Source organism: Lepisosteus oculatus, chromosome 2 (genome assembly GCF_040954835.1).
Source record: "Lepisosteus oculatus isolate fLepOcu1 chromosome 2, fLepOcu1.hap2, whole genome shotgun sequence".
Taxonomy (NCBI): domain Eukaryota; kingdom Metazoa; phylum Chordata; class Actinopteri; order Semionotiformes; family Lepisosteidae; genus Lepisosteus; species Lepisosteus oculatus.
In genome coordinates this window covers 11,497,562-11,521,327 of record NC_090697.1, presented here as the reverse complement: position 1 = coordinate 11,521,327, position 23,766 = coordinate 11,497,562, and the positions used below count along the sequence as shown (strand labels likewise).

Here is a 23,766-nt window from a genome sequence, read left to right as displayed (position 1 = left end):
GCTTTATCCAGATCAGGGCTGCAGAGCCTATCCTGGCCAGCAATGAGAGCAAGGCGGGATACACCATGGATGGGACACCAGTCCATCGCAGGACACACACAGACACAGACATGCACACACTCACACCAGAGCCAGTTTTCCCAGAAGCCAGTGAACCTATGTCAATGTCTTGGGATTGTGGGAGGACACCAGAGCACGCAGAGGAAACCCAGGTGAACACGGGGAGAACATCCAGACACCACACAGACAGCACCCCAGGTCCAGGACTGAACCCGAGGCCCCAGTGCTTTAAGGACAGCAAGGCTTGCTACTGTGCCACTGTGCAAACAAAAAACATAAACAAGACTTCATAATGAAATTGCCGCCTATACAGTAGGTCACATACAGTATTTTTCACATTTTTGACATCTGTAGGACAGTCTTTATGCGAGTGGATTTCTCACAGGTTTGATGTGTTTGGAACACAAGCCCCTGTTGGACAAAACTGGAGCAGGACTCGGGTGTCCAACCCTGGCACTGCTCTACCGAAGAAGAGCCAAGGGTCCAGTCTCACACAAGGTGCCATTCTGAGCAGCAGCTCCAAAATACAAACTAGATGCACAATGTTCACGGCACAGAAATCAAGAAGAAAATCAATACTCAAACTGAAGTGATGCTTCTTAGACGCTAAATATGGATGATCTTTTCCTCTGAATTAAAAGAAAGACAGTAATGGCTGTTGGTAGGTAAGCCCACACGCGCATTCTGCTTTTTCCAAAAACGAACACCTTACACAGGAAAGAAAGGGCCTTGAATACAGTGCGGCATCTATTTGAGCTGCCTCCTTTATATTATTAATAATGCCAAGGGTAAGAAAAAAAATTAACTCTTCCATAAATATCTAGAAACATTCAGAGGTCTTGTAAGATTATTGAAGACCATGACACACCGAAAGTAAAGTGCTTCTTCACCTGCTGTAAAACTGCCTCCCCTTTGAATTACAGACACATTCCCAAGCAAGTCCAATTCCACGCAGCCAGAACTGAATACAACATTGTTAATATCCCTAAAGCAGATAATACAGGCCTTCAGCGCTGGTCTAGAGAGCGACAGGATGAAAAATGTGATTTTTCTGACTGGCACAAACCTAGCAGGACAGGAAAATCAATTTGCTGAGTGCTTTCTGGCTAGAGCAAAGCCCCAGTGCCAGGGAAGCCAGATTTTGTTACAGCGTGTTCGACTGCTTGACAGAGACTGAAAACCAGCAGGGTCTCAAAACTCCAGCTGAAAAAGCCAGCCTTGCGTTTTCTTGCGTTTTTTTTTCCAGACTGTATATCAGCACAGCAGTATGTTTTGTCGCTGATGGATCTCGACTGTTCCGATGGTCATTTTCACCACAAGACAATTTCACTTAAGGATGAGGAGTTTGGGGCTTTCAGTCTGCTGGAGAGAGACGGAGAGGTGGCTGAACAGCTCGCTTTCTAGTTACTGCTAAGAGCTGAATTCAGTGCACCTTTTAACACTTCAGACATCTGTCAGGGTAATGTGACTTCCACAGGCAGGCCTGAATGACAAGTGTGAAATCCCACAAACTCTGCAGGCTGACAGCGCACGAATGAAAAAGGATGAAATGGTGCAGTGGTTACGGCCCATTACTTATGCTGTGATGCTGAAGTCATATTAAAGAAGTAAACAGCTCAGCATTTCAAAACAGGGGTGGTAAAAGCAGAGGTAACAATTTCTGTCCGCAATGAGGAGGAGGGATGTATGCTGTATGTGGGCGTCTATATTTACATGCACGTTTTATTTTTTTATTGGGAATTCTCCTTGACTTCTTCAAATTTGTGAAGTGGGAGATCATTTAAAAAAAAAAATGTTTTAGTCCTTTCGCGTCTCACTGCCGAGCGGAAAGAAAAGACATCGTTACTGGTTTTTAACTGCTGTGAAGCCAGGCACATCCTCTCTGACAATGACACACAACCTACAAAAGAAATCCTACAAGGGGGTCAATTAATCTACCTCCAGCGAACGTCCAGACTCCTCCCAGCAGCGTGTGCATCACAGAGTTAACAAGCATTTGCGTTTTAGAACGCCCATGGCCAAGAAAAATATATACAGGACATTACTGTGCAATCGGTATATTAAACGCAGCCAAGTGACTGTTTCCTGTATTGAGCCATTGGATTATATGTCATAGTAGTGAAATATGGGCAGAGAGAATGTGTGTATATGTACTGTTGCATGTCTATGACTAGTGTTTGTCTTTAATGTGTATTTATGTTGCCTTTTGTAGTTTTGTATGGTGATGCCAAAGACAATTTCCCTGCCTTTTAGATGGACAATAAAGTTATATCTTATCTTCTTTGTGGGACTGCCTTCCACAAGCAGTGAACTCCCATACATTATAGCCCCCACTCGTCCATTCTACTTAAAAGTCTACAAAAATGTTGCATATTTTGTATTTTTATTTCTTGCTTGAAGGTTTTGCTCATTTCCTTCACACATAATACCTAGAGCATATTATATTTAACATCGTCTTACATCTGTCTCATATCTTCTGTGTAGTTTTAATTTCTCGTGCAGCTCTCCTGTCTCTTCTCGCTGGGCTGGAACACCTCTCATTAGGGCTGCTCACTCACACACGCATCCTTGTGCAGAATTTGGACATCTACAGGAATGTCTCCCTGCCTCATCACGCTGACTGATACCGCCGAGAAATGGTGGTCATCAAATAAGCTACGTCAGGGCAATTAGATGAACCCATTAATATTTACATGTAAATTTCTACAATAAATTCATTCTATATGCAGATTGATATACATGCATGTCTGCTTAGAACTTAGAAATTTACATTTTTAAATAAAAAATACAAAATATTTAAGAAATTAAAAATATTTAATGTTTTCAGCAAAATAAAATGGTCTCTACTTACAGATACAACCTAGAACTTAAGAGTCTAACATTTATAATCATAATTATTCCCCATACGTGTACAGGAATTAATGTACAGTAATCCCCCATTATAAAAGCTTAATTCGCTCCTCGAAAACTGCTCGTATGGTGAAACTTTTTATAACGGCGGAAATTAAATTTCCATTACATCCCGAGATATATTTTTTGATTGTTCCAGAACTCAAAAAAGTTCACTCAAACCCTCAGGCTTCACCTTAATACAGCACGGAAAGATTCCTGAGCTGGAAAACAAAACTATTCCTCATAAATTATTTGACCAATCTTCTTCATGTCATTAGCAGAGGTCTATAAATAGACAGGAAAACAAAAACATTCCTGCTCATTTACAGTACAGCTACAGTACAGTTACATCGTTACAGTCAGCCGCAAATGCATTAACATTAGGGAGCGTCCTGTACTAGAGGCATTTAACACACACAAGCTAATTTAGAAAAGTTAAAATGTTTTTTAAAAAAAATCGAATTCCTCATCTGGAGATGAGAGAAAAGAAGAATCTCTGCAATGCTTTTCCGTGAGAAAAGCTACTACTGTAAGAGTGAAAATCTGCTCGTTAAATGAAAAAACAGGTAGGAACTACTACACTGCGTATGAATGAAAACTCGTACAGTGTGCTCTAATGTATTTCTTTGGAAATACAGTACCGAGCATCTTCTGATCTGACAAAGACATAAATATAGAATGTCAAGCTGTAGCAGCAGACATAGCAGGTAACATTATTTAATAGATATGTACAAGTCAGGCCAAAAGATGGGGCAAAATGTTTTGTAGGGGGATGACTCCAGTGCCACAGGGCTGTGTACTCACAAAAGACTGACCAGCAACAAACGGCAACAGACAAAACCGATTATTGTACTGGACTAATACTCATCTGATGTAAAAGCCATAAGGTCAGCCTGTTAGTCGAAGGGAAGTGAGGGGAAATCTGGCCTCTGTGGAGAACCTCAGCCTCACAGAAGGAGGCCAGAGTCCAGTGGAGCAAGAACAAATCCCAGCGCAGGACATGAGAAAATCCCATTCACACACGAGCAAGGTAGATCTGTACGGTGCTGTGTATTTCACTCTCGAGACACATCTTTAAGAAAAGTGCCAGACAAACCGGCATCAAGACAGCTGTCACTGACTGCGAAGAGGAAGAAACAACGCAAACCCACACGTTCTAAGACCAAATGCAAACCGTCAGTCTCCATAATGGTTTGTTTCTGAACCGGTGTGTTAATTTGAGATGGCGCCTTTAATGTATATTTACTCCTTCTCAAAAGAAACATCAACCACAACATCCATTTATAATACATATTCTTATTTTCCAGCCAGTATTCCATAACACCGCAATATTACAACGTTTCAATCACCCACTGTCCTTGCATACCTGGTGCTCTTGCCTGTACGCGATCAGGTGGAGACGCCTTTCAATGCTTACAGTATTGAGTCAAGTCACCCCTTGAAGCAATGACTACGTCACATTCCCACTTCATTGACTGATGGAACTCATGCTCTTCACAAGAGCCCACTGAAGCTCTGCTCGGACTGGGGGCGGCCTCCGACGACCACAAACCTGACCATCGACTGCTCAATGACGTTCAGGAAACGCCTCATTGGCTTTACCTCTCGATACCTCCAGAGGTAAGCCCCCCAACTTTGGTTCCTGCCCTTACGCCGGGCAGCCCATTCAAGTCAAGCTTGCATCTGGGAACAAGACCGTGCTGATCTCCAAAACAGAACCGGAACTAACCCTGCAACTTCTTCTGATCTGACAGAGGGGGAAAAGGAGAATGACAATCTAAGCATATAACAGACTTCCTACAACAGCAAACAATAGCCGGGAAGTGTTGCTGCTTCTCGATGAGCACTCTCGAAGCTGGATCATGAGGCTCGAACTAGACGCTTTCCGAGTCATGTTTGGTCTCAGTTCTTTGTCAGAGTCTTTAGAGACTGTGAGCTGCTTTAATAGCAGTAAACATATATATTGACAAGCCGTCCTGCAGGTGTCCTGTGTCTGAACGCATTTTCCAATACGATTGGAATTGGAATTGAAAGGAGTAATCTGCCTCCACTCAATTGTGACTGAAGGGCGCAGTACTGCATATTCTGTACATTAAGACCTAGTGATTCATGATCGCTGAAAATGCTCCGTTCCTGTTATTCACAAGCCTTCTAACTCATTTATCGACACGGTGTGTATTCCAACATCACTGCTGTTAAAATCCCACGGCGGATGTATTTCTGTTCTGACCAGAGTATTTACCGTGAGCCTCCAGCAGTCATTAACAAGCTTTGCGAAAGGCAGGAATTTGCAGGGGAACGTATACAGGGGGAAAAAAAACGAGCCTGAAAACCTGCTGCAAACTTTACCAGCAAAATTCAATAACTGCAGGAATCGTGTCTAATCTGCCACAAATGTCATACAGTAATTGCAGTCATCCACCTCCCTTCTAATTACACCGTCCTCCAAGTGTCTGTCTCTTCATAACTAGAAATGAATCCCAGTGTTTTCAGCTGCAGTCCCTGAAAATAAATGAAGCGGCACCTCTACGCACTCACCCCTATCCAAAGTCAGCCAGTTTCCGCCCTGCCGTTCACACCAAGACCTGGCACCTCCCAGACACTGGCTTCAGGTGGCCAGCAATGTTCCCTCTAAGCTGTGCACGTGAGCACGAACACAGCTTATGAAATCAGCACACATAGGAAATTGAACTGCGCACAAAACATTAAATCCCCCCCCCCAAAATGATGATGATAATAAAACAAACACAGTCGTCAATTGGAAAATGCTAATTCGACCACACGAGACTGGCTGCGAGAGGCCCACACCCAACTGTGTGCAGTGTTTTCGCTGCTCGATCATCGATATCTCTGCTCCCGTCGTCTCGGACCTCACTGCTCGCGCTCGCTCGGCACTCGGCCGCTACGACTGGGCTCGCTGAATCGCCGTCCCGGTCTTTTGGATCTCCGTGTTTATATGAGGATGACTATGTTAACAAAAAAATAATCTCAGGTTTACAATTTTACAGGCACTCAATTTAGTGCGCACGAGTTTTTGCCACTGGGGGAATTTTGGAATTTTTGCGCACACAGGCCATTAGAAATTAGAGGGAACGCTGGAGGCAAGGAAGACGCCCTGTGCCCACTCCTTGTCTTTCGGCACTTTTTTACTGAGAATAAAGCCTAGAACTGCAACACACAGGTCCTGTCCACACGATAGGCCCAAAACAGCCAGGAGCGGTCGTTCCGTTAAGAAGCCCCGTCGTTCGGACGTGCGTTTCGAAGTCCCGGAGGCCTGGACGTACCTGGAATGCTGGCGGGGGAGATGGGGCCGGACCTGGACTGGTTGCTCCCGCCGGGAGAGCCCACCGGCGAGGGGGAGGGCCCCCCCCGCATGCCGGAGAGGTGCGGGGAGGCGTGGGGGGAGAAGGGCGACTGCGCGGGGTTGCTCTGCTCCCCCTGGCTGCTGGTGGAGCCCGACGCGCTCACCGCCGAGCTCAGGGCGGCCTCGGTGCCCGTGGGCAGGTCGTCGATGGAGCCGGACAGGTCCTGGAGCAGAAAGAGGAGGAAGAAGAAGAGACGCGCGGGGTGAGCCCACCGGCCAAGAGCTTCAGCCGCGGGGGCGGACGACCGCGCCAGCGGACTGAGGCCTTATACCCAGCTTCTCCCCAGCGCATCTCCGGTGGGTGTTCGCTCCCTCCTTCCTGGGAGACATCAGTGCCGAGCCTAAGAATTCAATCCAGCTCAGTTCAAGCTCTGCGATCCCCCCACCCCCGGGGGAAATCTGTTCTACAGCGCAGTCCGACACGACAACACAAACAAAGACAAACACGACCAATAAAGAAGACAGCACAGCAGCGGCCCGGGAGAAAAGAGCTGCTTCACGTTGTCTGAGAGCGAGACTGCGGAGGGGATGAAAGATCTCCTGAGTTACACCTGAGGACACAGAGGCGTCTCCCAGATGGGAGCAGTGTAGATTCACAAGGGAGGGGGTGAGACACATCCATAATGCCCTCAGCCTTCTTTACTACCCTCTGTTTGTAGAAGGTATTTAGGTCGATCTGATTTGGCCCAATGGGTCTGCTGCTTATCTTCACTCATTTCCCCACCTATTACAACTAGCGGTGCTGACGCTGCCAACCCAATCCTGAAGACCGCATGTTAAAACACTTTCAACACGTATCATTCCATGCAGGCCTTCAGCACATAGAGCACGCTCACCCCTTCTCATGTTGGGGGCTGGAAACATCAATTACTTGAGCTTTCACGACTGAATCTCAGTAGTAACTTTGACCTCGTCAGACCTATTGCATCTTTACAACAGGAATGAGCACCACTTCACACACATTGCTCAGCTCACCTCATCGCTACGCCGCCCAGCAATTACACCTACAAGACCGGCTTGTCCCGAACCAATGTGGCCCGCAGGTCATACTCAAAAGTCTAAGTAATAAATGCCTTCTTTGATCAGGAACACCCCTTTTCAATTACCGCCTGTGCAGCACGAGTCCCCACAAAGTAAGACACTGCCAGGGACACCCCACAAAGTAAGACACTGCCAGAGACACCCCACAAAGTAAGACACTGCCAAAGTAAAAGACCGTAGCAGAGGGATCTCAGCAACAACACAATATAGAGACCTCTGGTTTGCTTATGGTTTGGTTAGGGTGGAAGCTCTGCAAACAAGAGAAGCCAGACGCGGGGGCAGTTCATATCTTCCGCAGTGTACACCTGTCTTGAGGGGTTGGCGTCCCCTTGATTTCCCGTGCTTCGCAGCCAACCAGAGAGCGGAGCTCGAAGTTCTTTTTTTTTTTTTATTCCCATCTCGGTGAGTTACGAGCTCCAGTTTCACTAATCCCTTGCAGGGAAGCCTGAGTGACAGGTTGTGGGCATTTCCTCAGCTGCATGCTTTCCAGGGATTTCATCACAGAAAGCAGACGTAGCTCCTCATTCACGAAAGACGAGCGGGAGGAGTGAGTGTGTGCCTCTCAGCGTGTCTAAAAGACGCACACACACGCGCGGGCGTGCATTGTCACTGCCGCGGCACTTAACGCACTCTGAGAAGTCTCAGGAAAACCAGCTCAGACAGATTTCAATTACTTTGCAAAACGCCTCAGCTGGCTCGCCGGCCTCAGATGACCTTTGCTGCTCCTCTAATTTACACCAGGAGAATAAAGGCAGTTATTTTCAGGGAAAAGATGGGGTAAAAAAAGCACACTCTTGTCCGGGCTATCGGCAATCACACACACTAATGTGAGACCTCGCTGAGAGAGAAGAGTTACGCCTACCAACGACAGTGTCTTTCTCGGCCTCACAACACAAGCACCCTAATTCACCAGAGAACGATGGTATTTTGGACAGGCTGCCTTGAATGACAAGGTAAGAGAGGAAAACCAAATCTTTTACCTTTCAGTTCTGATTCCCTTCTGTTGGAATCAGGCGAGATCACATCAGTGCCTGTACCTCAAGGTAAAGGAGATGGCACACCCAAAAACAGACCTCGCGTTAAAAGAAACATAGAAAGTGAAGGACAGTATTAAGTCTTGGCATGGACAGCAGATTCTCCACCACATTTTACTTGGCTGCATTTCATAAAAGCGTAGCGCCCAACTCATGAAAGAAATGCAAGTGACCATGCGCATACGAACGGACAGAAGACCTGCTCACTGTAGAGCCACACACTGAGCACACATGAGCAGGGTGACTGTCTGGGGGGGTGTCTGCCCTTTGCTTTCCAAGAGCAGCACATCCGCATGAGGATGGTTCTGCAGGAGGAGGATTTGTACTGGGATTCCTATCTAATAAAAGTGGAAAGGGCCATGCTGATGATATCTTGCACTGGGCAATGGCCAGGGTTGGAAAGCATCAGCCACCCTTATGTCATCTGTATTTTGGCCATGAGTGGCTCAAGACCAAACTAGGCATTCTTTCCAAACACACGGACACTTATATCCTTACATATGTGTCATCTTTACTAGAAGAGAAGTGGCTTTTAACATGCTTACACTGTGTGCTCGTGTATTATCCTGACCGTCGGACACAATCACCGGCAAACAACCTACGGAGGAAATGAGACATTCTTTCTTAAGGTGATGTAATTGTCTGTCTTTTTCAATCTTTCGCGTGTTGTGTGAAACGAGATGCTGCAGGTCGAAGCAGAAAAGCTCCAGGTACTGGCACAGCTTTGCCTCCTTCTGACGCTGTCTGTCCTCACCTGCATATAGAGTTCATTTAAAGACGAAAAACGTATTACTTAGCAAGACAGGTTTTCGGTCTACAGCAAATAAGTTAGGGTGTTTTACAGTACAAATATATTTATATAAATGGAAAGACCAAAGACTAAGTAAAATGTCAGAATGCTGTTATTTTCTCTGAAAACCTTGTGCTCTCTGTTACAAAATAACTTTTCATCTTTCCTTTGCAGTTTAATTCTTACAAACTCAAACCTGAGAGACACTGCATGTTCTGCATGTTGAGCTGTCTGTACTGGTCATATTTTTAAATTCACTTTCTCAATGGCAAACCAGCAACTCACCCTACACTTCAGGAAATTAAAATGAGTGGCACTTATGCTTGGAACCATCAGAAAGCGTTGCTACATCAGCTCCACACCGAATCTTGTGTTCCAACCATAGGGCTGTAAAGTAAGGAACTCTGTGCCTGTAAGCTTCAGAACTGCACTCTGAAGACGCACATAAGCCAGAGAAGGAAAAAAACATCTTTTACCTTTTCTTATTCTGAATAAACGTACAGCCAAATAACAACAAAAACAAAAGGATTGACAATGGACTCACTGATGTTATGAAAGAGTAACTCCAAACCTGTTTAGAAGACAAAAAGATGCTGCTGCTAGTTAAGAAGTTACCCTTGTGCTCCATGCTCTATATTATGTATTACCGCCAGAACTGTTTACAGTAGCCACCAGCAATTTCATTCAAATTGTCGACATATCTTCCTCTTCCAAAGCGGCCAAAACCCAATTTGTTTGCCTCTCTGCTGCAAATTGCTCTGTGCATGGGTTCTCAGAATGGCTGTCAACTAATCCCAGCTGGCTTCTTGTACCACTTAATTCGCTTCTGAAGCATGTAATTGTCATAATAAGAAAAATATTGAAGTGATAATAGCCACTCACTTTCAAATGTCCAGACCCCTTCCTAATGACTTCCCCGTTACACATTTCACACAACATTTAAGAAGCAGTAACGCGTATCTTTTAGTGTTGACCACTTTGTAACCCAGATCTCATTTTCACAATTGTGAAGCAGTTGGCAGTGGCCATCGTTGGCAGAGAGGGACTGTTCAAACTGCTGCAAAGAGAACTGAGCAGTTCAAAGATGGGCGGCTTTTTATTCCCTGTCAGAGGTTAACCAAAGAGTCACTTCTATTTTCACCAAAGCCAGTGTGTACTAACAATCCATTCTTTAGAGTTATATTGTGGGGAAAAAAGGCCATTTTTCTAAATACAGTATCTGACAACATCTGGATTTGCTTTCATTTTGTTTAGCGGTTGCTCCTATTTTTGAGAATGTTTCTTAAATGAACACAAAAGCTTGAATTAATAATGGATGCTAGGCCATTAGTTACCGATGCTCACATCGTAAAATTTTACTTTTACAGCACCTTGCAAGTATTAAGACTTGCATCTTTTTTTACATCTTGTTATTAAGCTTGCAGTAATGACACTTTGAAGCAGCAATTAATATTTGTTACATTCACAACCTACTCCACACATTGAAAAAAAACCACCAATGAAATACCGTTTTGAAAAAATAAGACAATATGAAAGAAAAACGATTGCAATAAGTATTCAAACCCTTTTCTGTGGCAAACCTAATTAATTTAGATGCACAAAATTACCTTAATGAATCACAGGCCTGTGAATGTAATAATAGTGGTTCACATGATTTTAGAATAAACGCACTACCCCTATCTCTCTAAGGTTTCTGAGTCAGGTAGTGAATTTCAAGCAATAAATTAACCATGAAGACCAAGAAGCTTTCCAGACAACTCAGTATTGTTTAAACTGGTATAAAGGCACAGACCAGGAGAAGAATATAAAAAAAATTTATGATCCTTTATATCTTTTGAGCTTGAAGAAATCTATCATTAAGGAGTGGAAAGCACCTAAACACTGCCCTAATCAGGCTGTTCCTCCAAACTGAGCAGACAGACAAGGAGGACACTGGTGAGGGAGGACACTGTGAGGCCAACAGCGACACTGAAAGAGTTACGGAGTTCAGGGGCTGAGACAGGAGAAAATGTCCATAAGTCAACAATATCCCAGTGATACCACAAAGGGGGCTCATATGGAAGGGAAGAAAATCTCATGGGGTTTGCAGCAAAGCATGTCAGTGATACTGCGAACATGTGGCACAAGCTCTTGTGGTCGGGAAACACGAAACTGGAACTTTGTGGTGTAGATGCAAAAGTGTTACGTCTGACTCAAACCCAACAAAGTGCAACACTCAGTCAACACCATGCCTTCTGTCAAGTGAGGTGCTGGCAGCATGATGTCATAGTTCTGTTTCTCAAGAGCAGGGACTGGGAGGACTGCAGAAGAAGTGAAGTATTGGCAAATCATGAAGGACTGCCGTCTTCAGCCTTAAAACCAGGACAAAAAAACACCTTTCAAGAGGACAACGATCCAAAGCATAAGACCACTGCTACGCTGGCTTCTGAATAACAAAGTGAATACTCTTGAGCGATCAGGAGTGAATCCCATTTGGGATCTGTAGAGAGACGTGAACATTGCTGTCTGTAAGCGTCCCCTTAGCAGCCTGAGAGAGCTTGAGCAAATCTGCTAAGAACACGGGCAAACCGCACACAAGTCTGTGTGGGAAGTTGAAAGGGAGGTGCCAAACCGCACACAAGTCGGTGTGCGAAGTTGATGGGGAGGTGCCAAACCGCGCACAAGTCGGTGTGCAAAGTTGAGAGGGAGGTGCCAAACCGCGCACAAGTCGGTGTGCAAAGTTGAGAGGGAGGTGCCAAACCGCGCACAAGTCGGTGTGCAAAGTTGAGAGGGAGGTGCCAAACCGCGCACAAGTCGGTGTGTGAAGTTGATGGGGAGGTGCCAAACCGCGTACAAGTCGGTGTGTGAAGTTGATGGGGAGGTGCCAAACCGTATACAAGTCGGTGTGTGAAGTTGATGGGGACTGTGGAAGATCAAGTGAGAAGGATCAAGACAGGGACTATGCGCTGAAAGGTTTTCTGTTAAGCACCTTAGACCACTGTCTTTCTGCAACTAAAGCCTGTGATTCTTCACACCCGTGTTCAACCAGAGAGAAATGAAACAGACTGCAGGAAACCACATGGCATCTTCCCAGCCTGCTTTGTTTATGTTTGAAAGACTTCTGAAAGTGACCCTTTCCCTGTATGTTCCTTTGATATGTTCAAGTCTCGCCCACTTTTCACGTATAAAAAGGAAAGTGTCACTTCAGTCAAGCGCGCGTATCTTACTGAGTGCTAGGGGAAACCCTTTCTCTGTGATGTGGTCCCCTTCAGCTGACTGAATTAAAGATCTCTGTCTGACAATCTCCTAACCTGAGTGAAGACTGAGTTTTCTTCGACAGGACTTACCAAAGTAGACTGGCTAACTGCTGCCAAAGGTGCTTTCACTGAAACGAAGAGTGATTTCACGAGTCTGAACACTTCACTGTAACGTACTTCTCCCCCCAAGACTTTCAGTTTGAATTTTTACAATTTGAAAAACACACCAGGTCAAAGAACACGTCTGCATCATTTGGTCATGTCATAAAATGAATGGAATACCACAGTAAAGGGTCGCATACTTTTGTGAGGCACTGTTTGTAGTTACATTATAAAAAGCTCAGAGACTCAATACATTGCCCATATTTTTTAACTTGGTATTGTTGTGTCTATGAGCTCTTGTGGTGCTGAGATGCCTAAACACAAAGAAAAAAAGTGGGAGTTTGCAAACCTCAACATTTGTTTTCTCTAAAATTGCCTTGAACTCACATCCAGCTTTTAAAATCGGAGACTGCTGGTGGAACAAGCACGACCATAGTACAGCAATCATATCAATTTGGCAATTTTAAAGCAATCATAACAAACACGCTTCTAGTCTCGCTACTAATCTCACAAACAAAATGGCTTACATCTAAAAGGACAAGTATTTTTTTTTCTAATGAAGGAAAGAAAATACTCACTTTGGCAAAATAAGAAAAAACCTTTCAAAGTCACTGTAATGCTTTAGAAACAGTATATTTCACTCACAGACAATAATGCAGACGTGCAGAAATTAAATCATGTGGATTCATGTCTTTAATAGTGGGAGGGATTGTGTTCCTTAAGCCCTGCTGGTCACATTGTCTAGACAGCGTATGAGCTAATACCTTTAGCACCCTACAGCCCAGAGTCTTCACTGCCCCTGGTTCTTGTGCTCTGAACGCTGGTTTCTACGGAGAGCTGTCTGAAAGAGAATCTAGTCATGTCATGAAGGCTGTGGCTTTTCAAAATTCGATCTCACAACATGTTACTAACATGATGATTAATTATGTAATATACTCAAATGCAAGATTTTTAAGCATTTAAACTGGCTTGCATGAAAGTGCTCATATGATGATAAACCTAATGTCTTCATTATGTTTTCATGGAGGGCTGATACAAACTGTTTTTTGACAATCTACTGTAATGAACCAGAAAAAAATAGTGTTACTTTTAAAGTGTTTAAAGTGAAAAAAAAAAAACATACTGTGTCACTTTTTTGTGTTACTTTTAAAGTTAGAAAAGCACCATAAGATATTTCCAAAACCATGAAGTCAGACTCTGTTGTTCCTTCCTTGGCCAATTCCAACTCACTGACACTTTCTGACGTTGCTAGGGACCAGTTGCCCCCGACCGCACAATTTCCCACAAGGCCTAAGCTTGTGATGGCTAATGCAAAAGCAAACCTGTCTCATTAAACTAAGCCAATCAGCTTCCCAATAATAACAGACTGTAGTACACTGACTGTACTGCACACTACAGTAAATGCTGCAGTCAAGTTAGGAGACGCAGTTTCTCTCTCATCCACTGTTTTGCCCAATATCAAACAGAAACAAATTACCTAGCTTGGTCTTAAAGCTGAAGCTGTACTTCCAAACGAAAAAGGGTAAAGCTTCTACTCCACACATTATAAATATTAACAAGCAAAAGTGCAGTTTTACAACATCAAAATATAACTTATTTCTCTGTGAAGTCTCGCTCCCAGTTTCTCATGGTTGTCTTTCTCCAAAACAAGTGGTGTGAATAGTTTTTTTTATAGCGTAAGTCAACTATTTACAGGCACCCCTATCGCCCACTGTTTGCAAATTGGCAGACGGCTTGACTCCCTTCAGTTCAGTTCCCCAGGGTGTTTCACAGGACACCTTTGAATACTAACAACACCAGCACACCCTTAATGGATGCAGTGTTAACAGTTATCTCCTCCGCAGGCTTGGCAACAGCAAGCAAGTTGAAAACTGTATGCCACACATCCTAGGCAGAGACACATCCTGCACTTCAAGCAAAGAACATTCAGTGTTTCCTGAAATCAGCCTGTATCTGCGCTCCGATGCGACCCAGGGCACAGATGTCACAAACTAAATCGACCATAGAGTCCAAAATGCCTAGAGTACCTCTGCAGCACTTCCTGTTGGGAAGAGAGGCTGAGAACAGCCTGCTGCCACGGAAACACCTAGACAAACTGTTACATTGCAAATGCGTCTTTTCTGTACCTACACTGGAAGAAAAATTTCAAAAAAATAGCTTACCCTTTTCTCCTAAAGACAGGAAGCTGTTAAGAATTCTACCAGGAGTCAGAGAAAGGCCACAGCACAAGAATGTGCTCAGAATTTGGAATTAAACAAACTTTTTCTTCCATTTATTTTAAAGTTGGTAAGAGGGTGTACCAACAGTAATGAAAAAAAGCCTGATCACATTAAAGAAGCCTGAGTTTCGATCTGTGCCGGTACTGCATTCCTGGAGTGAAATGCCCAAGTGTACAAGAAAAACATCTTAAAACTGAGCAGTTTACAAGTGAAGGCTACACTGGTAAAATGATCCACAACCTTCTAAACCAAACCCTCCCCTGACTTCTCTAATATCTGTGTCAGTCGAGTTTCCCCGATCTGTCAGATTTATTCGATCCATTATTCACAAGGTTTCCAGGTTTTTCCATCACGGTGCTTGTAATTTCAGAGTTACAACAAACTTAAAGAACCTAAGGCATGAGGCCATATTTCGCATCTTCCTGTGCTTACACACACAGCTGTTTACAGCACCTCTGCGCTGTTCCTATGAATCACCTTCCCTGTCAGCTGTGCCCATTCCAATTAGCTAGCCCCAGGGCACAGCTGGGAGTGCACGCAGTGCCAAGCTCCAGCAACATTGAGACGGCAAGACAAGAATTCCTCACAAGAGCTAACAAAGGTAGAAGGTCATAAATAAACACAGCAGGATCGCCCTGTCAGTTCTCATTACCAGCGCTCTGGGGCTGCTTCTCCATGTCGTTTCTCACAGGTTTAGTTAAGTGGGGGACCTTTGCCTCAGCATTCGACATCTAATTGAAAAACCGGCAGGATCAGCCGAATTCGGAAGGCGCTGAACGCGCGTGTGAGTAAAGGGCAGCAGGGATGAGGTGTGGGGACAAGAGGAATGAGACCCCCCCCCCTCTCGTTGACCTGAATAGTAATACCCTCTGCACGTTGGCTCTGGGGTGCTGTTGATTGCAGCTCAAACCTCAGGCAGGCTACATCAGCTGTAAAGCATCGTCACTGACAGCCCTGATTTTACTTTCCATCCACAGATGACTATCAGGCGTCTTGCAAATCAAAAAAGGTGGAAAGGATATCCAGCCCAGCACAGTTAACTCTGGAAGCTTACAGTGCAATCTGACCAACTTCTCCACCTCTTAGCCCAGGAACCCAATGTGAACTCAACTGAAGAAAAAAAAACACAAGACCAGAGAGCGCTACAGTAAGGTCTCGTGCATGCCAAGATAACTAGATAGGTTTGTAGATATCTGGCTCTGGCCTGGGGGTCATTGGTCTCTTTACCTGGCTTGGGGGAATTTTGAACAGACACAGCCTGTTATACGTGACACCACAGAAATAGCTGAAAGGCGGGACAACATCATCAAGAACAGCTACGGGACCATAAGCAGAATGCGGACTCTTCAAACCCCATTCATGGTGATACCATGGCTGGACTCTGTAGCTGTTCAGGGCAGTGTGGGAAATACACCTCGCGTGCGTCTCCTTTGGTGTCCTCCGGAAGTGGCCGTTTCGTTACAACTGAACTCATCTCAAACCCTCACTGGACTGAGTCCCTACAGTTTCGAAATCGAATCATGTTCGTCAAGCCCAGTATTTCGTCACACCTGTTCAACAGTTACTACTGATACATGCGTTTTTTAGAAATCCTTACCCACCCCCTTCTAAATTGCTGGCTGTTCGAGGCACACTGGTGTTCGTACGGAGAGTTTAGTTTTATAGTGAAAATAACCACGGTGGAAAATATATATATTTTTTTTTTAACACGCGATAGCATTTTTACGTTTTTAACAACGACAAACCAAAAAATTATTTCCAGTAGTGTTTCATTTCTTCCCCCGCAGGACTGCAACGGCGCCGTGTTTGTTTACGTTTCCTCGTCTAATTAATGTTTATTTCACCTGATCTACACGACGCCCCAGCCCCAGTTGTGAGGGAGGTGCCACAAGTATGCCTCTCTGCCTCTCTCGTCTGCCTCGACTCCCACCGAGCCCGTTTCAGATGTCAGCACATCAAGAAAAAAGTATTAAGCCTCTTCAGTCTCTCTCCTAACACCTCCAAATGACAGCAGCTGCTGCATCTGACACCTTCCTTCTGTCGTAGGTGAAAAAAAATAATGAACAGAAATTTAAATTTGCAAAAGCATTTAGACGTACTGTAGTATAACCAAGCAGAAATCCTGCTCTATGTTTCACCTCAAGAGTCGTATTCCTTGCCAAAAAATATGCTGCCATAAGCACTGAAATAGCATTTGAGAGGGGATTATTTTTGACACTAACATAGCTTTTATAGTACAATTGCTTTAGGCATTATTATTTGGTGCTCCCTCTTTAAAGAGAACGGTCACTCCATTAAAAGTGTCCGTAACATGAAAAATTAACTTCATTTGCAAGAGGTCAAACACACCTTTCAAGACTCGACCATTTCCCCTGTGACCGAAGCTGCTGTTGCCCTTCAGAGGCAACTTCCTCAACGGTGTCTGCAGCACTTACTTTCAAAAGAGATGCTGAACGTTTCAAGATGGCAAAGCTTTTAATAAGATAAGTGAAGAAGAACGGACAATATTTCCTCACACCTATGTCCGCTATACTAATAATTGCCTGGCCTGCTTTTGACCTGGAATGTGTAATAATAATAATAATAATAATAATAATAATAATAATAATATATTTCTAAAGCTCCTTTCCATACCGAAGGACACTGTACGCACTGGTCCCAGTTGTTTCGATTTTGATTTTCATTGTCAATGTATCTTTTCTGAGACGTCTGAATAATTATTGCACACATCAAGTGACGTAACCCTTCAGCAAAGACGCACACTTGAATGTCCTGTATCGAATTTGTAACCATTACTGCACGAGACATCACATACTTCTGCTTTCAACTGCACCATATGCCGTTTATACCCCCTCCGTCCTGACTACTGTGATAAATATCCTCGCCACTGCACTCCGGGTTCCTCCCCCCCCCGAGTCAATTTCTTCGACAAAAATCCCGGGGGGAAAAAAAGGCGTCACGTTTTGCCAGACGACATCTTCCCAGTTTCTAGCGTTCCCGCATCGCGCCTCTTCGCGCCTCTGCCACGACAAGTCACACCTGCGCAGAGCCGTGCGCGGGCTGGCCGGGCGCGAGCGGGGACGCTGTCGTGTCGCGGGGCTGCTGGGGGTAACTGTCACCCACGCCCATGAGGGAAAAAAAAACCAAGTACCAGGACCCTTTCCCGGAGGGAGCCGGGGCCTGTGGGGAGTCTCTCTCTTCCCCCTCCCCTCGTAACGAGAAGTGTACCGCAGCTCCTCCAGTCCAAACGCGATGCGGCTCAAGGGGAACGTGGGAGCCTCACTCTACAAACCCAGCTGGCTCCCGCCTTCCCCCACCCCGGTCTACAGAGCCAGCGCAGGCGTCAAACTGGAGACGCAGCACACTGGGCGACAAGCAGGGACGTACGAGGAAGATCCAGCTGCCCCACTGCGGTGTGTCCTGGGTCACACCTCCCTTCTTCTGATTGTCGGTGGGGAGGGGAGTGTGTGAGATCGGCTGTCTGCCAAAGGATACCAGGCAGACGGGGCTTCAGTGTGTGACGCCCGAAGAGGAACCCACAACCGAAAAGCTGTGTTTCTTGTCTTCTCTTTTCAGCATGGAGTAAACCTGTACTTGTTCCTTCCATGTGTGACTGTGATCTTCAATCTGTGACAATCGACGACTTCCTTCATCGCACTGCATCCTTGACCACCCCTGAGATGGGCTCCTAACCAGGTAGTTATTCTGACTGTTCCCAGCCTGCGCGAACTACAACCCTGACTGCTTGCCCCAAGCTTCGACCCTCCCTCAGTTGAAATGTTTGCTGAAAATTATGGTGACACCAGCCAACGCTTCTAACCTGTAAACCGAGCTCGAGTTTGGAGTTAAACCATATTTTCATTTTTGGTTCCTATACAGGACTGTGAAAACTGGTGGAATAATAAGTGGAATAACCTTGCATTCATTCGTTGAGCTCCTTGTAGTTTCTGTAATGACTAAATCGAATCAAGACTGCAAAACAATAACATTATATGGTATAATAAATTATTCACCATCATAAATAAAATGATAGCTCATCTAATTAAGGATAATAACAGTTTGCTGCCTGCCTGCTGGGGGAATAAAGTCAGGGATTGTGTTAATTTTATACGTTTAGCAAACTGCACAGTTTTTCCTGCTTTTGGCGTTCAGAATAAAATGAAGCGCTATTATACTTATACATTATTATTATTTTCCAACCTCAGTACACGGCAAATCCAAATTAAATGCCATGCAAATTATCTTCAATTGGAACCAGTGGAGAGGCAAACTAATGGGATCCCCACGTAGTGTTCTTTTCAGCTTTTATACCCGGGCTGCGATACTCCATGTAATATTCGTAAAAAGGTACAATCAACCATGAAACGCAGCAGTAAATGGCCTCCATCTTCACGGTGGCCCTCAAGTTTCAAGGACAATGAAAACCTCGGAGCAGGTCTGAAGTCAACCGGCAAGCGCAGACTGCGTTTCTCCCAAACACAAGCAGTGAGCGTAGCCCGGCCAAGTCACAGCTCTCCTGAGGGCGAGACTCTCTCCTTGCACATTTCACTCGTCCCCTGACCAGCTGAAGCCTCCCAAATCGCAAACAAGAGACAAGAACCAAACTCCCCACCAGCATCACCTACTGTCGTTTTGCGTACAGCAGTTATCAGAAGTATTCGCCCCCCCTTGGACTTTTTTTTCCACATTCTACCGTGTTACAGTATAGAATCACAATTGGTATAGATCCCACAAAGAGCTTAAAATGATGCATCCGTCTTTGCACAAAAACGAAAACCACATTTTGAAAATACAGGAGACTAAATGTAGCCCTGGATGTTTAGAATACTACATAACTCATTTGTTTACTAATTCTTTACAAATGTGAGCACAGCTGCAGCCCGTATAATAAAAACAGATGATCAGGACTGCAGTGTTCTGGGCACAATTACAACAGAGTTATAAGACTGCGTAACAGATGAGGATGCCACAAGAAGCTATCAAAAGTACTGCACAGCAGCCTAGAGAGACTGCACTACTGCAGTTTTCAACCAGTCAGGCATTCCTAGAATACTTTTGGCACGCAAACGCCGACACTCCGAGCTTTGGTAAGGAAGGACCCGTTTCTAATCAGTTCTCCAGTATCTCTGACTGCCTCACAGTGATCGATGTCATCATCCTTAATTCTGGTGTTGGTGGGACCAGGCGGGGGCGCGCACCCTGTGGTCTGTGGCAGTATTGTGACGGGGACACTATACTGTAAAGAAAGGTGCCGTCCTTCGGATGAGATGTAAAACCGAGGTCCTGACTGTCCAGGTTCATTAAAAACCCCAGGTCGTTCTCGAAAAGACCAGGGATGTAACCCCAGTATCCTGGACATATTCCCCCCCTGGCCTTTACCAGTCATGGCCCCCTAATACTCCCCGTCTCTGAACTGGCTTCAGCACTCTGCTCTCCTCCCCACTCTGGAGGGGAGGCCCCATTACCTGTAAAGTGCTGAGTGGAGTGTCTAGAAAAGTGCTATACTGTAGAAGTGAAGGGATGATTCCTATTAGCTTTAACTAAGTCTGACCTCTGGCCCTCCCTCTCCTTCCCCCTCTCTGGAACTCTTCTTCTCTTTTCCTCTTCAGTTCAAATCCAACCAAACCCCCACCCCCCCCTCCCATGAAGCTTGATGCTACTCTTCAACCCCACGTACTAGCCACACATTTCTTGTCAGGCTCGCTGCTGCCTCTCCTTCCTGGGCGAGGTGCGCAGAACCCAGCCTTTCCTCACCCGCTCTTCGGCCCCGATACTCTCGCCCCTCGCCAGCTCAGCCCCCCACGGGCCGGCTTCTCCGACAAGGCCGGCCGGCCTCCCTCCGCAGCTCCACACCTCTGTCCGATTAGAAACGCGCCCCCTCCCGCTGTCCCTGCCTGTCCTCGGTACCTCTTCCCTCCCAGCATCCCCCTTCTTCCCCACCGCTGTGGTGTCCGCGAACCCTCGTCTGGTCCGGGGCCTGTTCCTTCTCCGCCCCCGGCCTACCCGCGGTAAACCAGGACGGGCCTGGTCCTCTGTGCTGTCTGCTCGAGTCTCGTCTGCTCAGACAGCACCTGCGATTTCTCACCTCTCGGCTCCATCCTCCAATAACACTTACACCGTATCCCTCAAACGTTCTTAACTCTCAAACTGGCACCTTGCTAATTGCACTCACTCAGTGTAAACAGGGCACGTGCACCTACAGGGTGTTTACATTAATGCTCGGCACAAGCCAGGCGTGCTGTTTAAATTCTCACAGTTTCCTTCGTCGTCTTGTCCGGTTTGTTTGAACCCCGTTGTCATTTGCAACGCTCCGTGCTCCTATAACTCATGTCAATTCTGCACGTCGTAAACAGGTCTCGATGACGGTGTCGGCAGAAGGAAGAACGGAGCAGATTTCATCGGAAGGGAGATGTGCTTTTGCAACGCCATCGCCCGTTTGACAAAGCCGGGCCACGGCGGCCCAAACGCAAGGCGATACCGACCCCTGCGCGCGCCTCGCCTGGCGGACACAGCCCAGAAGAGGCGTGATTGATGCCTGGCAGACGGGAGGCCACCCAACCCCAATTAAAGGCCTTTTCTGTTCTGCAGCCTGCTTGTGTGACCACGATACTGCAGCTGAATCAGGAATCCAGTAATTAGCATTCAAGCCCAGCGCCAGGAGCAATCCACTTCCCTGTGACACCCACCCTGCCCACAGGAACCAATTCAAACCGCCAGGAGCAGGCAGCCGTGATAAGGGCACTTACAGGAAGAGTTACAGCCCACCCTACCCTACAAATTAGACCTGGGAAAAAGCATCCTAAATCAACAAAGAGATACCTTGGGCCTGTCATCTGTCTCCAGACCACGCATTTTGAAACCTGACTTGATTTCTTTCTGCCTTTTGACCTTTTTTTTTTAAATCTCTGCCCCGCCACGTCCACTCAGTGGCTCTGTGAAGTGCACGATAGTGACTGCGCATGCAGGGAGACAATCAGGACACTTAAGGCCCATAATTACAGACGGCCTCTGTTCTCAGCTATCCAGCAGCTGAGTCTCGGACTCTACAGGGCCAGAGTATGGCACGCTGTGGAACAGGGAGGGGTCTCCAAACACGTCACGTCTTGTTAAGTGTTCACTAGCAACAAAGAACAAAACAACCTAATCAGATTACTGCTAATTCTGTTTATGTGCCAACAATTGAGAGATGATCAATAGAAGTGGCTATTTCCTTGCCTTCTCAAGTCAGCTCAAGAACCTGAAGGGTCTTTAAGAGTCAAGGCTATTTCTCTACCTGAAAAAAAAGAAAAACGTGCATCACAGAGCCATTCACTTCTAGAGCTGTGGTAATATTTATACTAAATATAAAAGTAGGATTTTTTGTTCTCAAATGAGTTATTACCCTATTTAAAGTGAAACCGTCTTTTTTTTCCCTTCTTCAGTGACACAGATTCATCTGCACAATCAGCTGTGTAAAGAACAGTCACAGAATCACCCTGGATACATTCAGTATATTTTTAACTGTTCGATTAGCAGAAATTCACTTATTGCAGAGGGCTGCAGCTGCCCTGAGCCTATCCTTTAGGCCCAGGGTTCAAGGCAGGACAACACTCGGGGTGGGACTCCAACTGATCCCAGGGTAAAGGGAGGCCGTTTCTGAAATTTCCAAGTCACCCGGCCACTTAATTTAGTGGCTTGGAAATGAAAATGGAACCCTGACCAGAGCATGTTTGAAAAGTTTGAATTGTTTTAATTTATAATGGTATTTGCAGGCTAACGTAAGAGTTCCGTTCTGCACAAACTTACAGAAGCTGAAATCCCCGAAGTTGGAATGCACTTTTATATGGTATGATCGCACTGAACAACTGTTATCATCATCACTAGTATTATTATTATTATTATTATTATTATTATTATTATTATTATTATTATTATTTCTGTAATGGTGGTCATTCTAAATGACACTACTCCAGTACTGTTGCAGCACACTGCACAACGAAACGGCGCTCTTGCAGAGTAACTGGACAACACTTACTCTCCGAACCAGCGCCCTGCACATCACCACAACGCTTTCCAGGCCCCACTGACAGCAAACCCACAGCGGGAATTCACACAGAGCACACATGGCAACACAAAACAAGTCTGAGACCGCACGCAACTTTTTTACGTCAAGCCAGAATTTCTCTACTTGGATTTCCATAAGTCAGAGAGCATCTACAGAATACCCCCGCTGAAAAACCTTCAATAGGAGGTCAAATCAAAACGGGATATGTGCTATACGCAGGCTGGATTGTATCATTTGTGAAGTTGATAAACAACGTATTATTCCACTCAAGAATAAATCTAAATGAGTGTTTCCCATATAAACCAGACAGAGATACTGTATAAAGCTGGGAAATCCACTGCATCAGCATCTAGTTATGAGAACAGTTCCACCAGGATCAACCGGTAGATCTAATATGAACAGGCAATGAAAAAAGGAAAAATAAAAATATTTTTTTATTTGTAAACACACACGGGCGATAGAAAAATCAAGTTATTCTCTTCAAAATATGGAAATCCGAAAAGTAATAGCTAGAAGACTCGTAAATACTGTACCAACTTCTTGAAAATGAGTCTATCTCCATTGAAATCTCTGATTGTTACGCCTCTACAGACCCTGAGACTCTCTTCAAAGGCATGAATTAGTGGTGTGAGTCACATCTAATTTCCCAGACAAGGCTTTGCAATTGTGCGGAAACTGTAAAAGATCACCTCTACACTATGGTACCCAAGTAGCCTTTGTTTCTCTTTTCTGAACAATCGAGATTCTGCATCCTACTTTCACAATGCTTACAAACACTTTTTTAATTGACATCTGTGTTACAAAAAAAAAGTCATTTAATTATCAGGAGAAGCGTTCGAAGGAAACATAAATGGTTGTATTCCATTACAGTTGTTTTGAATCCTTTTTGAATGAATTACATTTTTGATTAACTAACAAAGCTTAATAGGCTTTTAAAAAAAACTGCATAAAAAGAGCACTTAAACCTCTATCTCTGCATGTCTG

The 23,766-nt window shown here is 45.1% G+C and overlaps 1 protein-coding gene across 5 annotated transcripts in view; it reads right to left on the bottom strand.

The window, feature by feature from the left end:
* Positions 1 to 23,766, bottom strand: part of arid1b (AT-rich interactive domain 1B) — a 237,294-nt gene that overhangs the window by 75,214 nt on the left and 138,314 nt on the right. For all 5 annotated transcript variants that reach the window (XM_069197114.1, XM_069197131.1, XM_069197118.1 and 2 more), the window contains one exon: positions 6,237 to 6,480. In XM_069197114.1, coding sequence (XP_069053215.1) covers positions 6,237 to 6,480 — 244 coding nt within the window. The remainder of the gene's footprint in view (positions 1 to 6,236; positions 6,481 to 23,766) is intronic.